Source organism: Stigmatopora argus, chromosome 2, assembly GCF_051989625.1.
Source record: "Stigmatopora argus isolate UIUO_Sarg chromosome 2, RoL_Sarg_1.0, whole genome shotgun sequence".
Taxonomy (NCBI): domain Eukaryota; kingdom Metazoa; phylum Chordata; class Actinopteri; order Syngnathiformes; family Syngnathidae; genus Stigmatopora; species Stigmatopora argus.
In genome coordinates, this window is record NC_135388.1 from 14,320,001 (window position 1) to 14,338,393 (window position 18,393).

At 38.5% G+C, this 18,393-nt stretch overlaps 1 protein-coding gene across 4 annotated transcripts in view; it reads left to right on the forward strand.

Annotated features, from left to right (window-relative positions):
* LOC144064303 (protein diaphanous homolog 3-like) overlaps positions 1–18,393 on the forward strand; it is a 73,448-nt gene that overhangs the window by 51,302 nt on the left and 3,753 nt on the right. For 2 of the 4 annotated variants that reach the window (XM_077586734.1, XM_077586752.1), the window contains one exon: positions 467–1,842. In XM_077586734.1, coding sequence (XP_077442860.1) covers positions 467–822 — 356 coding nt within the window. In that variant the 3' untranslated portion in view covers positions 823–1,842. Of the gene's footprint in view, positions 1–466; positions 1,843–5,946; positions 5,975–6,500; positions 7,816–18,393 lie in introns of those variants that run through there. The other 2 variants (XM_077586724.1, XM_077586742.1) reach the window with 2 other exon arrangements.

The window sequence follows — 18,393 nt, forward strand, 5'->3', positions numbered from 1 at the left end:
CAATGGCAACGTTCAAAAACATGCAAACTCCACACAGGAGGACGTACTTAGTATTGAAGCCAGTATATGTATACAACTGAAACTTAAATAAAGGTTAATTAAAAAGAATATTAAGTTTATGTTATTAAGTTTCTGTATATTAGACATATCCACTTTATTGTAGTTTGTTGGTTATGCCAACTAAGGCAAATACATTTGTGTTTTCAATCTGAACAGCCCATTTAAAGTAAATGGACAGATATATTCATTTGGTGTTCCTTTACTTACATCAATACTTTTCACTTTTCTGTGCTGGAATTCCTGTCTTGCCATCATGTTTCCCACAAACTGACAATACCAATTTTGTTTTCTGTGATTTTTAAGCAATTTAACCCCTTTGCCTGTATTCATCTAACAATGTTTTGGCGTACACATTTCAATTTCCCTAAATCAACATAATACTTAGTTGTATTTTTTTTCTTTGCAGAAAACAAGACAGCACCTTTACTTCGCACTCGTTCCCGGCTGAATGTGAATGCTCGTTCAGTCGTGGAGAAGGCTCCGCCCAAAAAGGAGAATGAAAGCCAAGCGGCTTCAGCAGCACCATCCAAAGTGGCAGTGTGTTCCCAGCGGGTGTCCAAGGACAGGAACCCCCCAGGCCGCTGTTTAGGGTCAGAGAGTGAAATAGTTCTATTGAGGAAAGAACATATATCTACAGATATCAAGAAAAGCATTGAAAGTGAGCTTCTGGCATCCCAGCCATCATCAACTGGTTCAATCGTCTGTAGCACCAATGGTGAGTCGGATGTAGAAGCTCTGTTGGCAAAACTCAGGGCTTTGTAGTCGCCACACCCTTCAACTTAGTTGTATTGCATTTAGCATATTGCGCTTTGCACACCCTTACAATACAAAAATGTACTATAAATTGTTCATATGCATAAAATATAGGTTAGTTAATATCTTAAAATATATAGATATTTTTTACGCAAGTGAACAGGATTAGACTTGATTTAAATGTGTACAATGACACAAACGTTTTATTTAGGAAATGGATTCAAGGGAAGTGCAAAGTCACTGTAGCCAATAAGAATTCATTTAATTCATCTTCAAGCATTTATCTTTCCCCTTTCAAATCAGACCTAAAATCAATGCAATTTTTGGTCTTGACTAACAATTTCAAATCAGACACATAATACACCACAATTTGTAACAACAAAGCAAGGTACTGATTCAGATGTTCTCTTTTGCTGTATTTACCTTATTTTCTATCATATATTTTTCAGCAGGCTCATAAGTATTTAGCATGAATATTTTATTTTATATGTTTAGCATCACTTCATATTTGGACTGATTTTCAGTCAAATTGCTTTTACTCCACCTGCTCTTGCTGTGTACACAAACAACCCCTTACAGTGACACTCCAAAAACATCCTGCCACAACACAGTTCTAATGAGTCCATAGTATGTTCCAAAGAATCAAATGTAAAACGGAAAGGGAAAAAAAATGCTATCTTCTAATGACAGCAGCTACTTCATATGAATTCCAATTAAATTATGAATGAATGACGTACGTAATATGTAATCTATGTGGTTGTATTTTCCTTTTTGCTGTGTGTTGTATTTTCTATATACATAAGTTTTCTACTTTTTGTGTAATTGGTATTGTAACATTTCAGATCTGGTATTGGATTAGTTTTGTTGTTGATAACCATTTTGTAGCATTGAGAACAGTTACACAAAACAATTCAGTTATCTTCATATGCCATTCATCATTTGAAGAGAGAATAAACAAAACCAAATTGCCACATATGTGATCCTTATATGGCTAATTACCAATTAAAAAATAAATGAATAAAATTTGGATGGTTTGAAGAATTCTGTCTTCATATGCATAGTAAATTTATCATTTCCCAATAGATTGGGATTGTCTCTGAAGCATAATATGCACGTGTTAAGAAAAAAAAGAACCATTATGAATTCCCATAGTAAAGAGTGCATGTCCGTGCGTGTGTGTGTGTTTGTGTCTAGTATATATATTTTTTTAACTACACTGATGTAACTCTTCAAGCAGGGCACACTCCCATTAACTATTTCACATGAATCAGTTTAAAATATTGAGAAAACTAATGCTTCTTTAAATAACTGTCACGCCATCAAAGTTACGATTGCATGAAGAAAACAAATAAGCAATATGGGAAACAATAAGGGAAAGTGGGTAGAAGTAGCAAAATATGAAATAAAGATGATGTACTTCTGTAAGTACTTCAAAACATGAATGCTGTATGCAGAGATACTAATAGAAAATGATTTTTCAAATATGTTTTACGTAGTGTTATGCACAACAACAAAATGACTACTAAGCATGGCAGAATATTCATTTTCTTCAAAAAAAGCAACAGTGTCAATGTTTTCTTTCTCTTCCAATGGCATGCAGAAACACGCTCTTTCTATAATTTTGAGGTGAGGGAAGCACAATGAAATATTCCTCTTTTTTTTTTCTTAACTTTGGCTTTCAGTTTTTCGCTCCACAAATTCTGTAAATTAAGACAGTGACTACAAAAGGGGTTGGATTCTGTTACAAATCGAGACTTCATTACTTGCAAGTCTGTTCTAAAGCCATGTGGTTTATCTATCGAACTAATAATGTAGAACGAAACATATTGTGAGACAGACTGCAATCTGGACTTCTTTGATTGGAGATAAAGTTTTTAAAAAACATGTGAGGATTTCTACAGAAGGTTGGAAAATACAGAGCAGATCAGATTTGTCACTATTTATTTCCCCTACTGTCAAAGCGTGAGCATGGATCTGTAGTATTTCTAATCGCGTCTACATATCAAGCTGTGCGATTTTACGTCACAATTTTTTTTTCTAATTTTCCACTGCTCTGGAGTGTCTAGAGTAATCATTTGTCATCTTCCCTTGAGTGTCAATCACTCCTGTAACAGGAGGCTGAACACAGGAAAGAGGAATTCATCAATCGATGCATCCTCTAAAGTACACTTGTAAAACAATAATTGTCTTGCCAAAAACAACTCAGCGGGTTACTGCTGCCCAGAAGCTTGCTTCATCAGCATCTAAGTCTTGGAATTATGCAATTATTTTCTTGCTCCACTCATCCAAAAGCCATAATAAGGTACACAGGCTTAGCCTTGCAAAGTCAAATGGTGGATTTTGACTCCAGAAACTGACTCTCAGGTTCAAGATTCCTCTCTTCTCATGTGCGGTCGATTGGTCGCCGGTCTTTTGGTCGCCCGGACCGCGACAACGGGCGACCAAAAGACCTGCGACAAAACAAGGAAAAACAACACGGTCTACGCATCAATAAAAGCCAACAATGGCCCTGAGCAGTTTCACTGAGCCGACGTGTGAATGTATGAGTTTGTATGTACATGAGTTGTCCCCTTAGGAAGCTACGTCAGTCAGGGTCTTAACAAGTTCTCCAACTAAAATCAATAAAAGTCCGGGAATTTTGGAGCTTTTCTTAAGCCTAATAATTAATAGGGCATTAAGTATGACTAAATAGTAATTCGCAGTTTGTATTTAGGGAATTTGAGCAACGATTTAAATGGTAATTATCAATAACCTTCCGGGCGACCAAAAGACCATGTACCCTCTCTTCTTTAGGTTGGAACAACCCATTTCCAATGCATACTCTAACGTTATCTTAAGACTCAGATCTTACTGCTCACTTTGCAAACTCCCCCTTGCCCTCAGTTCTGGCTTTTCACTGCTAATGTTACGGCTTTCGGCGACGTCATGGCAAGGGAAAGTGGGAATGGGGACGTAGTAATCAGACGAAACTTTAATAACTTAAACTGGAGGCAATTGAAAGTAACAAACGACTTGGCGTCAAATAACAACCAAACCTGACGAGGGGAGACACGGGAAAGTGAGGAATGAGGCACATGGAACATGGATCGAGGAAACGTGGAAACATGGCATGGTAATCAGCAGACGATCCAACAATGGCTAAGCAATCGGTGGGGTTTAAATAGACATGGGTTGACGAGACAATTAGGAACACCTGGGAAAAAGTGGAAGAGTACCACCAGGGGTGGTGAAACGACAGCTGAACACAATGGGCAATCACTCGGACAGGACACCAGGGGGAAAAAAGCATAAAAAACCCAAGCAACCCTAACAACTAATATGGTATTTACAGAGGTTTTTTTCTCCTTTAAAACCTCACAAGGGATGTCAGCTTCCCCACTGGTGAAGGAGGTGGAAATTATTGTTTTTCTTTAGAAGAAAATGCTGCAGAATGTAGATTAAGTTTAAGGTTCACAGCATTTTATACTGATGGTGAATGAATGTTGTGCAAATTGGGTTTTGCTTTTAAAAGGAAATAGTTGCTATTTCTTTGGATTTATAATAAGTAATACAACAAACAACCATAGGAAACATTGGCAAATATTTGATAAAATTATGTTTCATAGACTCCTAATATAAACAGATCAAGAAAATGTATTGTAAGCAGTGATGTAATTTGGCTTAGTTTTTCTTAAAATATCCATATATTCCCCTACGTAAAGGCGGAGGGAGGCTACCCTCTCACATATCAGGGTGAACCTCAATGTATAGCTACAAAGTCAAGGGATAATAAGTATGTCCGCACCTGCCCGACGCCTCTCAATGTCAGCAAGTCAGGAGTGGAAGAGTGTCCAAACCCCCTCGAGATGTGTGGTAACAAAGCCCAAGCTGTGCTTAGAGGTGAGCCTGACTACATCTAGTCAAAAGTCTTAAGCCCACGCACTAGCTCGGGCTCCTTCCTGACCAGAGAGGTGACATTTCAGGTCCTAAGAGCCAACTCCTGCAGTTGAGGATTGGACAACCAATGACCACCTCTTTGGCTGCCACCCGATTGCTTTCACACCCAACCTCTTTGACTGCCCCTAGTTGTGGTGAGCCCATCTGAAAGGAAACAGAAATCGCCACCACCAGTACAGCAAGATGATGACTCATTGGGGTAGTCATTTCAAGTCTTGTGGCAAAAAATGCAACCAATTGTTGGAGCAAGTCTGCTGCCTGACTACTGATTGGACACCCTTCAGCAAGGCAGAAAGCTGGTTCAAACAGCTTGTGCTCAGTTGTGTAGCCACCCCAACTCCTTGCTCAGCCACATTCAACATTATCTCAATGACAGTGGATGCTGTTGTTAAGAAAAATGAGACAATCTTATCTGCCTTCTCTAGCTATTGATTCTCAATCAAGATCGCCAACATCACTGTCATTACCTGGGTGTTTTTCATTAAACCAGTAAAACTAGATGTGCACATCGAACTTATGCATATATTTTAATTTATTAATCGGGTGTAGGATACTGGATTTTCACATTTATATAAGGAATACATTTTTTTCCAGCACTCAACTGATACTATTCACACTGTGTTTGTGTTTACTCATCTGAAAAAGAAATTGTTATTGCTCAACATATCGCTGCCAAAATCCTCTTCTCTTCCAAAATAATTTGCTCTTGACATATAATAAATTGAACTTCAGAGTGAGTTTGTGTATATTTTTTTGCATTTATTTTTTTGCCTCTGTAGTACCAGAGTCTAACACTCTAAACCCCCCCCTCTTAGTATCACTTGTTGCTAGAATCCCACTGATCTGTGGCATTGAAGCAGGGGATCCTTGACATGGGGCTTAGATCCACCATGCTACTGCTGGTAAACTAATCATGTCACAGAGACAAGACCTGTTCATTTTTCTTCCGTTGTGCAAAGATCAAGATGACAAGCCAACAACTCTTGGCTATTATCCCTTCTTGTTCTTACCTGTATCCTTCTACTTTTGTTTTCTCTTATGAAATGGGGCTACCTCTCTGTTCCAGCAGGTTTATTTGTCTCTTGAGCATCTTTGATCACAGTTGCATTCCACTAGCATAAATACTTTGCCTCCTTCATTTGTTTCCTTTGTTTGTCTGCCTTGCTGTCATGTTTTGTCAATGTTTTCTTGTTACAGGGATCAATCACCAAAACAAAATAAAAAGGTATGTTTGGAAAAAATAAACTAAAGAAGCATCCCTTGCAATGCAAACACACTAAGTCAAGAGTCACATAAAATATGCCAAATATTGGAGAAACTCCCTTTTGTCCCTGTCTTCAAACAGGTAAAACTGTAGACTAAACTTAAACACGTGAACACCAAGTTTTTTTTAATTTAGTTAATTATATGTATATAATAATACATATAATTATTACATATTAATATTTTTTAAGCAGTAAATTTTAATTTACAACTTCGCAAAAGAAATAAAAGAAACAATTTGGATATAAATAATGGGTTTAAGATTCATTCAGGTTTTGTTTTATTTCACTGAATAAAGAATGTCTTCTATTGTAGTAGAACAAGTAGGATGACCAAACAGAATGTGTCCGTGAACAAGTGTCCGGTTAAGCAGCGCCAAAACTGAAGCCATGCAAATTGTCATCACACTTATATTTAGAGACACATTTCCCTCTCCTACTTTGTTACATATCTGGAGGTCAAGTTTGACTTTTGTCTTTCTTTTAAAGGCCATGCTGTCTGTCAACTCACCCAAGTTTTGCCTCTCAAAATTATTGCTAAACACTGCCATTGCATCGCCCATCTCTCTTCTGAAGGTGAGAAACTTGTCTGACTTATATTTGCAGCTTGAATGGATATCCATTGATTTGTTTTCAACAGGGTAAGCATGGCGTTTGCATATTCATCCAAAATTAAAACAAGGTGCTTGCCAGGGTGACTGAACACTCCAAATTGTCAATTGACAAATGTGATTGTTTGTTCTGTATTGGCTTGTTTGTTTAGATGTGCTCTGTGGTTTGCTGGCAACTACTTTAATGTAAACCGGCTCATAGTCAATGTTTTATTTCATGTTTTACAAATGCTCCATATGGCTGCCACCAGCAGCCTGGACCACATCAAATCTGAATGAGAATTCCGAATGTGCCTCAGCATGTCGTGGTCCATGGTCTTGGTTGTTATGTGTTCCTTCATGTCAACCTGCATTCATTTGTCGTTCCGCTTATCCTCAGAAGGGTCGCGGTGCTTGATGTGATCGATACATGAAAAACTGACCAAGAGCTACAGTCAATACGAAGGGCTGAGAAATCCTAAAGCACATGAGAGAAAATGTTTAAATCTGCTTGATTTTTTTCTATGCTGCGCTGGTGGCCACATTTGAGCATGTGTAAGGCACAGTGGTGGTCCGTGAATTTCCTAGCGACGCCTTCAGCTGTCGGAATCAATCCAACCCTCAAAAACTATTTTATGGCTATAAAACCTCCACTGCAGCTACAGCTGCGACACATAAAAAATCATCAATAATAACCTCATACAATTGAAATATTTAGGAATATAGCCATATTTTACTCACCAAAAATCATTTTTACCTGTACACAATATCCATCCTCCTTTCTTTCCTCCTTCTTTTCTATGGCCATCAAAGCTAATGCTGAAAGTCAAGCCTGACCTGTCGTATTTCTGGCATACGTTTTTATTCGATTTAGTGCTGAAAATGTTCCTTCCCGGTTGTGACAGGCTTGCTTGCTTTGGGGTTGTCCAACCTTTCTTAATGATGTCCAGCTTTTTTTTCTTGAAAAGTCGGTCTTGAAAATGTCTTTGACAGTAAATCTGCAAACAAATCCATTTCTTCTCCTCCTTCAGCTATTGCGGGTTGACAAAACTGCTATTAAATCAATACAACAATATATTTGCTTGTGCAGCTCGCTCCAGATACAGTTTGGTAGCTCTGGCTCGTCCACTCTATCACTAGCCAATCATAGTTGGTGAAAGTGATGAGGTATCCCTACGCCTGCGAGAAGGCCTTGGTGTCACCAAATCGAATTCTGATTGGTTAAAGCAACAGTCTTATGGACGCTTGTTTAATGCAGCAGAGCCTGCAGAACTGATTGTGAAGGCCTTGAGGTAGATTTCTGACCCTGGGAACAAATAATGGCTCAAATGTGATTGGTTAAATGCTTCAATATGAAAACACACATCTGGAAGCAGTGCAACCAGGGGGAAAGCAATGAAAGGAAGCTAAGAGACAATTTAGAATTATTTAATAAGTATTGATGGACAAAATATAATATAGGATTCAGATATTTCTTAGACCAGCAGAGAAGGCCCTGACGACACACCACTGGTAAAAAATGAAATAAAAGTTCAACTAAAAAGTGGTTCAAATAAAAGTGTCCAAATTAGAGTTCTGTACTATGTTTGATTTTCACATCACATGATGATTTTGGCACATTCTTTTTTTCTCACCCTGTATATTAAAAGTATAGTCTAAAATTTTGTCTATTTGTTTCAAGTTATTGTGCAATGTTAGGGCAATCATTTCCAGGGCAATGATCAGTGATACCTCTTCCAGGATGACCAGAAAAGGGACGATCATTTTAATGCCCTGTGACAATAACAATGCTGGAACCACAATGTTTTGAGCAATTTAGGTTATAAAAAAATGGAGCTGAGAAAAGCCTGGAGTGAACCTGCTTGACTGAAAGCCACTCAACCCTTCGTTATCTATGTACCAACCCACAGTGGTACACTGCTAAGGAGCATGGCTGTTGTCCATGTATCTACCACAGGGGGTCCAACACCCTTGTGATAATTCCTGCAATGGGAAACTGCCAACACATTCCCTGCACCTGATGACTAAACAGCTCTCTTTACAGCTGCAGGCTCTTAAAATAAGAAAAGACAGCTGCATAGCTTCAAATTAGAGAGCTGGCATTACCTTTTTGCACTGACTGGTGCACCTGCTGAGAGACTAGGAATAAAAAGTCTTAAATAGAAACAGTTAATTGCCTTCCCTGTTAATTAGTCGCAAATGAGTATATTCAGCAGTGGTGGACTGTCAGGGCCTGCAAGGCCTTCTCTGCTGGCCCCCCAAAAATATCTGAATTACAGACTGATGTTAATTATATTTTGTCCATGAATTCTTAAATAATTCCAAATTGTCTGTCAGCTTCCTTTTATTGCCTTTCCCCTGGTTGTGCTGCTTCCAGGTGTGTGTTTTCATATTTACGCATTTAACCAATCACATTTCAGCCATTATTTGTTGCCAGGGTCAGAGATTGACTTGGAGGCCCTGCAGCATAAAATAAGCTTTGATAAAACTGTTGCTTTAACCTTTAAAGCAACAGTTTTATCAAAGCTTATCTTATGCTGCAGGGCCTACCAGCAGATTTCTGACCCTGGCAACAAATAATGGCAGAAATGTGATTGGTTAAAGTTAACCAATCAGATTTCGAGTTGGTGACACCAAGCCCTTCCCGCAGGTGTAGGGATACGTCATCGCTTTCACAAACTATGATGTGGTAGTCCACTCTTTTTTGGGGAACGTTTTACTTTGATCTGGTCCAGTCTCCTCTCTTGCAACCTCAAGGGTATGAGTGTTCTGGGCACACGGGAAGGGCTGCGTCTTGATGCTAAACAGAGAAAACTTGATTTAACCAAGCTATTTGGGAGTTGCCAAACAATTATTATAGGCAAGAGAAATCTTACAAGTGATTTAATAAACGATCAAGATAAAGAATGATAAGTTAGTGAGTGCTCTGTGCTGTTTTCCCTTTTCCAGAAAAGGCGATTAAACATACAGAGTGACGTTAACAGCTAGGAGAAAGTTGGCTTAACAATTTTTGTATAAATGATTTTTTGTGAAAACAGAACAATAACAAATTGGAAACGGGTGTTAAGCACTCGCAGTGAAAACCATCATTACATACAAAACACCAGCAACTAAGTCATGGCTAGGGATGTCTTTTTTGAGTGATGTTACGATCACGCTGCGTCGCTGCGTCGTCGCAGCGCGATCGGGAATATCTTAGGGGAACCCAAGCGCAGGAGACGTGAGTGACTCGAGCCAGATCACTTCAAACTACATTCTTTAATGAATAAACAAAGGTCTACAAATCCACAATAGCCTGGAACTAAACGGCAGCATGCTACGCGCACGCTCAAACAAAAGAGACGATCCGGCCATGGTCCTCTGACACATTGCTCCTTAAATAATAAAGCCAGGAAGCAATCAGCAGATTGACTGCAGCTGCTTCCCTGACGGCACGTCAGGAGGGACAAAACAGGCCACTCCTGACAAGTGAGCTTTTACCCAAGAAGCTGTCCATTGATGTCTCGGCTTTGTTTGATTAAATTAAAAGTCTTTCTACACGACTAAACAATGGAGAGAAAACAGACAACATACTTTTTATGTCAAACAGGAAGCTTCAACGTCACGCTAATGCTAAGCTAACTAGTCACATGCGGCACACACCCGCTGTAGAAAAAGAGCCCAAATTTCAACTGTCGACAGTGTGTTCAACCTGGCATTAAACTAACAGATTTGTTGGCGATTTTGGCTCAATTGATTCCTAAGAAATCTATCAGTAGCGTGATAAAAATGCACTTAGGCGAGTAAATTGCTCTATGCCTTACCTCGTAGTGCTAGTTTTCCGTCAGCATAGGAAACAGTTCGAAAAAAACGAGACACTGCGCATGTGCTTATTTTACGCAGCTGCGTCGACAATAGGCATAACCACGCCCATGTTGTCCCCCCATATTGAATGTGGGAAAGATGGTGGCTTGCTTACTGCGCTCCACGAGGTGGTTTGTCCTCCCAACTCAATGTCCACATTTTGAAGATGACGTAGTATAGTCGTGATTTTGGTGGTCTTGATGCTATAAAACAGTTTGTGTTAGCACACTCAAATATTGAGTAACATTTTTACTTAGTATTTTACATCAACTCACCTTTATTCCAGGCCATCTGACTCTATCAAAAATTTAACATTTGAAACACAAAAATGCTTCATTGTATTTATTCACACTGTCAGCCACCCCTTAAACCATTTGTTAAACGATGGTTGAACCCCATTGTTCCCCTTGAATCTCAACTTTGCATCTTATTTTGACTTTGTGAATAATTCTGTGCTTTTATTGTTGTTAGAATACTGTATTTTTGGACTATAAAGTGTGGCAGATTATAAAGTGCAGCATCAATGAGCAAATTTATATTCATGCATATGGCACTCCTGATTATAATGCACATTAGTGCATTGATGCACGGCACTTCTCTTATGTTATTTGTCTTTTATCATTGTAATTAATAATAATTGATTTCTATATTTAATGTTTGTTTTGAGCATCTGTTTAGTTTAATGCAGTTATTCTGCAACAAAATAGGGCAAGGTCATTATTCAAAACAAAAACTGATGTATAAAGCACACTGTCAATTTTAGGCAACAATTGTGTATGTTGTAGCCCAAAAACATTGTAGTTTGGGGAAATGATTCTTCTGTTAACAGTGCACAAAGCAATGTACAGTAATTAAAGTCAGTCACTCCAACCCGTGTCTCAAATCAAACAACGTCATCAGCCTGTGGGGTTCAAGAAAGCACATCAAAGTTCAGTCCTTGGAGCATTGGTTTCACACAGTGCCTAGACCGTGGGTACTAACACATCTATCGAATATTCATTGCTCATTACTGCTCAATCCATAACATGACTCATAATGACATATTGTTAGATCTCCCAATCATTGGTGGTGTTCCTGTGAAACTTTGGTATCTAAAACACATGCTTTGAACATCTGCAATATATGCACACTTGAGTTCATCTGACCCAACCGATCACATCCTGAGAAAGAGAGGACTTCCACTCAGTGCCAGTAAATGCCCTTCTGTTTTAGTCACTTATGCCAAATAGTCACAATTAAGGTTAATGTCTATGAGAAAAATAAAAATATATATATCACACAATTTTACATGTTTTTGGAGAGGTTACAACAGGCTCCCGATCTGTCATAGTCTCTCTTTTGTTCTGCTCAGATGTATTTGTCCATGTTGGGTAATCATGCAACATAATGTAAATAAGATATGAGCTCAATAATTCCGGCAAAGACAGAAAAATTCTGCATGTTCAAACTCATCCATCCAAAATGAATGTCCAGTTTGCCCCAAATTTTGTTGACATAAAATTGTTGGCAGCCTCGTGCATACATGTCAAGCGTGAAGGAATTTTTCATCCCCTGATTTCCATTGCAAAGCAGTGAAGTTCTAAATCAAAGGGATTTTTAAAACACTTTACATGATTTGCAAATTTGATGAGACATGCTGTTTATTTGTCAGGCATATGTAGCTTTTGGCTATAAGCTTCAGCTTAATTTAATCTTAATGCTACATTCATTAAGCAAATATATCAGTGTCTCCTTCCATGCTAATGTAGTTTGCTGCACGTGTAGTAAAAATTCAACATATACTGTGTGTGCATATGCATAAAATGTGATGACACTTGTGGTCTGTATGAACCTCTAAGTAATCTCTTAGTTTCTTGAACTGGTAGAGGCCATAAAAACGGAAAATTTAAAAAAATGACTTTACATAACTTTAGTGAGTGTCATAAAAATTCAAATAGTTTCAATGTTTTTTTCTTTATCTGCAAGGGAAAGTGATGTTTTTATTTTGTGTGCATTACTTAATGTATGCATTATAATACACAAAGTCAATGACATTGGCTAAATATATTTTAAGATTAACCCTGTACATTTTTAAAGGGAAAATAAATTAACTACCTTGATTATATACATTTGTTATGAACAAATGACAACTATAATGTGAAAAGTGAAAGGACTGCTGTTAAATCCAAATTCTTTATTTTTACATTTCATGTGCTAGACCCCATTCCTGGTTGTTAAAAAGGGTGCAGATGGTTTTTTGTCATCTTTTAATGAAAACAAATGGGATTCATTAGCTTATTTTAGCAGACACAAACAATGGACACGTAGTAATGCCTACGCCTTCAAACTTTTTCTTCGGCTTAATTTTGTCTTCTCTTGATTTAAACGAGCTTATTAGACATTCTTCTAAGTTGTCAACATCCTCGTTCCAATGAGTGTGGCATGTAAGGTCTTTGTGACATGCATAAAAAAAGAAGCACAGTAGCTCCTTTTTTATTCCCTATGAATAGAGTGCCAATTAAAACAAGAAAGCTTTGTGTTGTTGGGTTGAAAAAAAAGACAGTCTCACTTACTGAAACACTTTGACTCCTCTTGAGAAAAAGTCATGACAGATAAGAAATGTACAGTAGTCATACTGCAATTGATTGGGTTGAGGCTGTAGGGCAGTATAAACATTCCTGACGTGCAACTGACGAATGCTTTTAATGCGCACATTCACACTTTACAGAGGAAAGAAAAAATATATACGCTTAACTTGTTCTGTGATTCTGTGCTCATTCCGTAAAGGCTTGGGTTTCTTTGACACAAGGGATTTAAATTCAGAGTGTTCACTGGATTGTGGGACTTCAGTTCGTTTCCCCCCCTGCTACTTCACTTATGTACATGAGGGCAATTATTTATGTCGAATTAAAATCATTCATGCGAAACAGAAATGTCTGTGTGATTTTGATTGACACTGAAGTGAATAAGAAAACATGCAAGAGTTTAAGTCGAAATATATTTCCCAAGAAAAAGCACAGTCCTTTAGGGCAGTGGTCCCCAACCACTGGTCCGTGGACCGGTACCGGTCCGCGAGCCACCTAGTGCCAGTCCGTCAGAGTAAAAAATATTAACGTTTTCAATTTCACCCTCCTACTTGAAATGAGAAAAGTTGTTACAATAATAATAATAATTGCTATTATGCTTGGGGCTTTTTTTTTGCCGCCGTGGGTGTCGTTCGTGCACCGACCCCACGCCCACACAATTTTGTCTTAAGTTGTCGCCCTCCCCACTCGCCGGTCTGCGAGAAAATAGAAAGAGCTTTACCGGTCTGCGGTCAGAAAAAGGTGGAGGACCGCTGCTCTAAGGCAGGGGTCGGGAACCTTTTGGGACAGATAGAGCCCAAAACAATTCCTATTTTTAAATGTTATTCCTTGAGAGCCATACTCAGAATTTAAAAGTAAAACTACATGATAATGTGTTCATTTTTGAGTCATTTCACCATGTCTCAAGTGCAAAAAGTCTGAATTCTTTTGACAACATTACAGCAGCTTTAATAAAGTGCCCAAATCTTGTCTTGATTTTTTATGTTGCGTAAATGCCCCTCAGGCACTGTGACACGTCTCATTTGAATTTGCCATTCCTCTGTTCTATAACAGTACATTACTTAAAATGTTCTTACTTTTTAGATTGTGATTATCATTTGTAAATAATTCATGGGGGAAATGACTACTTTGCTTACGCAACACATCCTAGTTGAGCATCCTCTTCCAATCCACTAAAACCCGGGAAGTGGTCAGAATTCTTTCAAGCATTCGTTTATTCTGTGTGTACTGATGTGTTCTGTTTCGACAAAGGTCTCGGCTGCCTCATGAGGCACCATACGTGGTTGGAGGAATTATTAGAGTGCCAGACAATGTCAGGTAGCATTAGTCTAATGTCTGAGTCTCTCTTGACTTTTTGGGATTACCTCAAACTATCCTGAATCCAGACAGTGCAACTTCAGAAACTTAAAAAATCCTGCTGTAGACATTTTAACACAATATTTATTGTTAATCATCATTTCCCCAAAACTGGTAGAATGAGTTGTAGGTGTGTGTTTTTCTCCATCTGCAATGAATCACAGCAAAATTATCTCTCCTTAATTATGATAGCCACCCTAAACTCCTACTGTCACCTCAGCGGGTACTTTATTGAATTTGATAGATTGGACTTCACTGACTCACAACCTGTGATCCTTTTGTTTGTAAAATAAACCGACAAAACACCAATTTAAATTTTAATTCTATTTCATTTTTGGCCAGGAAGCCAGCATTAGCAACCAGAAGTCATCTAAAGAAAAGCACCCTTCATTGCGTATCCACATCCGTTTACAATTTTTTTTTAGAATTTTAATGGAAAAAAACGTTTGAACACAATAATGTCATTGTTTGTGCGAGCTCAGACATTGTTTGATAAAAAGTCACACCACGCTTGTACAGCACATGAACTCGGATACACTCGAGACATGCCAAAGTAGGTGTCGTTCTCCTTTCTGCATCTGAGTCTAAGATGAAGCTTGCTTCACTTGCTTGATCCATTAAAGCTTGTTTCCTCAATAGCCAAGCATAGCACAGTGGGTAGCATTGCAATGTGTGACGAGTAGGTGGGAAATTGTCAAACTTGCATTTGATGTAGCATGAAAAACTATCTGCCAACGGCTATTTTGACTACATCTGGGAAATATTGGGTTTTATCTAAGCTTTTTACCACTATTACACATCTGAAAAATTGACTTGCATCTTTTTCATTTTATTAAATAAGATTCTTTTCCCCCCTGAGCCTAGTGAGGATAAAGCGGTTCAGAAAATGAATGAAGATTATTTTCCCTGGGATACACTTCACTGAGGTCTAGTCTTGTGTTTTAAGTTGCCACTGTACTGTTGACCATTTCGCTTGCATTATTCTAAGCTCCTTCTGGCCTATTTCCCCCCTTAAAGCTTAGTTTCTTTTATTTCTCTCTAATGTGCAAATCGTATAACTGTAAACAACACAGATTTTAGGTAAAAATAAATAAATAGTTAAATAAAGGAGGAAAAAAGAGATTTGAAATGAAGTAAACCCTGTTTTGGGGTTACAACTCACCCTACCCCCACCACCAAACACACAGACAGAGCTGTTGAATCATTAATAGCAGTGACATCTGTGTGGCCATCCATTCCAAAGACAGAGGCAGTGTAAGGTCCCATTTGCAAGCTTCAAAATGTCATTTTACCGAGACACTCAAGACAACCAACGACTCCATAATCTATGTGTGCGTGTGAGATGGTTGAATTAAATTAAAGTGAAAGACAAATCCCTTAGCATATCCATTCCGGTTGAAATAGTTTTTTATTCATTCATTATCTATAATGCTTATCCTCACAAGCGTCACAGGGGTGTTGGAGCCTATCCCAGCTAGCTATAAGGCACCAGGTGGGGGACACTGAATTGTTGCCAATTTAATGTGTGTATCCCACATAAGCAGTTGAGGGTGGAAATGCCAGGAAACATAGCTAAAGGTAGACCTAGGAGAAGATATATGGATGTAGTGAGGGAGGACATGAAAGTAGCCGTTGTAGGGGAGCGTGACCGGACGTTTGGTCGCCCGGACGTTTGGTCGCCCGGGTGAATATAATTTTGAGAGCTGGTTTCAACAGTAAACTCTCTGTCATGTTGTCAAACGTCCGGCGACCAAACGTCCGGGCGACCAAACGTCCAAGCGAACAAACGTCCGAGTACCGTAGGGGAGGATGATGCAAAGGACCGGTTGAAAAGAATAAAGTTGATTTACAGTGGCAACCCCTCACGGAACCAGCCAAAAGTTTACTAGTGGTGGTATCTCATGCACTTTTATCCAAGTCTATTCATGTGGATCCATGTGGTTATAACTGATACCACAAAATGGCTGCATCCATAATCTGTGCCATTTTTTGTTTGAACATACCTTTCTCCATTAAAAGAGGTCTAATAAATTCTTAATTTGTATAAACAAAGTCTATAGGCAACTATCTTTCATATGATTGTCCTTTATACTAGGTATTGTCATTTTAAGTGTTTGACATGGATGGACAACATTGCTTTCAAAAATGGATTTAAAAATACAAACTGTTTGTTTGAAAATCAGATCAGAAAAAAAATCAGTTGTCAGATAGGCTGCCTCACAGTGACAATGTTTTAGGTTTGGACTTTGCACAGATGAGATGAGATTAAAGTTGGGTTTGGTGAATGGGCATATGAAAATGGTGGGGTTCGGTAGCTCCAACAAGGATAAAAACCACTGGTCCTAGAGGGATATGCCCAGAAAACATAACCAGGGAGGCATCCTAATCAAATGCCCGAGCCACCTCATCTGGCTCCTCTCGATGTGGAGGAGCAACGGCTGTACTCCAAGCCCCTCCCGGATGACCAAGCTTGTCACCCTAGTTTGTCTTAATCAAAGGAATAACTATCTCTAGAAGCTAGTGTGGCTGTGAATAATACAAGACATGGTCATATTATACTATAAATCAGTAAGAGATGATGTATGACAAACTATAAGTTTAATACACTCATTGATTTCATGACCAAATGTCCTTTCAATTATTGTTAAATATAATAATTTCCCTACTTGCACTGTTTCACTTTCTGTTAATGCTTTGTCTTTTCTGCTGGATAAAAACAGAGAGCAAGCATTCAATGATGTGAACCACCCTGGAGGAAAAAAAAGGCACATTATGTTGCATGACACTCTTTCCTGATGCCAGTGCCGAGCCCTCAGGAAAAGCTCCAGGCCGTGTGCATGTTGTCTTGAGCTAGCCTGAGTTTTGACTGCACAGTTGGATGATAGAGACTTATAGCGTATTATAATGTACTTTTTGGTGTGTAATTGCAAACAACTTTTAAACTATCAAATATTTTTACTTTTAGGCCAAACTCAAGGCCAGCAAGTCATCTCATTATACTGTTTAGAGCCATGTGTGGGAAGTTGGCTATGTAGACTCATGTGGAGGTTAAACATAGCCACAAAATACTCTTGGGCTATTACACATCTTTAACACTGCAATACATATTGTGATATACTACAAACCTCTGACAGATGACATATCCTTGAGTAGACAGTTTATTCTTTGGTGAAATGTAAAAAAGTGTGCAAAATAAGATACAATTTTGCATAACAGAAATATGGAATTGCTGAATTTTGAATACTAACTTACAAAAATGTGGACTGCTCTCATGTTATTTTTCATAATTACGCAGCCAAAATGTTTTTTGTTATGTGTGTATTTATCTTTGTAATTAATGCACCCAATGGTGCAGAGGTGATCCCCTGACTTTGGTTTTGATGCTTGACCCTCACAAGGGTCACGAGGAGTGATAGAGCCTATCACACTGGCAACAGGCGGTTAACACCTTGAATTGGTTGCCAGCCAATCGGAGGGCACAATGAAACAACCACTCATGATCGCAATCACACCAATACCGATAGTGGTGTGATGGCGATCCGGAGTGGTTGGCTGTGATAGTCTCAGGCACTCCTCGTGATCCTTGTGAGGATGACCCGTATGGCAGATAAATTAATGTTGTAAATGGTGTGATTTTATACCTGTTAATTTTCTTTGAACCCGACACATTTTTAGGCAATCTCACTTATTTAAGTCATTTTAGTATACTGTGCCTTGGGGTATTAAAATGATTTATATGAATCGATTTATCAGCTTGTTAATCTCAATCAAAGCTCTAAATGGAAAACATCAGTTAATACTGTCATCTTTTAAATATACCTTTATAAAAAAGGTTTACATTAAAATAACTGACGTGGATCAGCAAGAAAAGTGTAAAAAAATAAATTGCTTTAGGTGCTCCGGTTTGCTCACACATCCCCAAAACATACATGGTAGGCTGGTTGAACACTCTAAATTGCCTCGAGGTATAAGTGTGAGCACGAATGTAATTAGATGGCAACCAATTCAGGGTGTCCCCTGCCTGCTGCC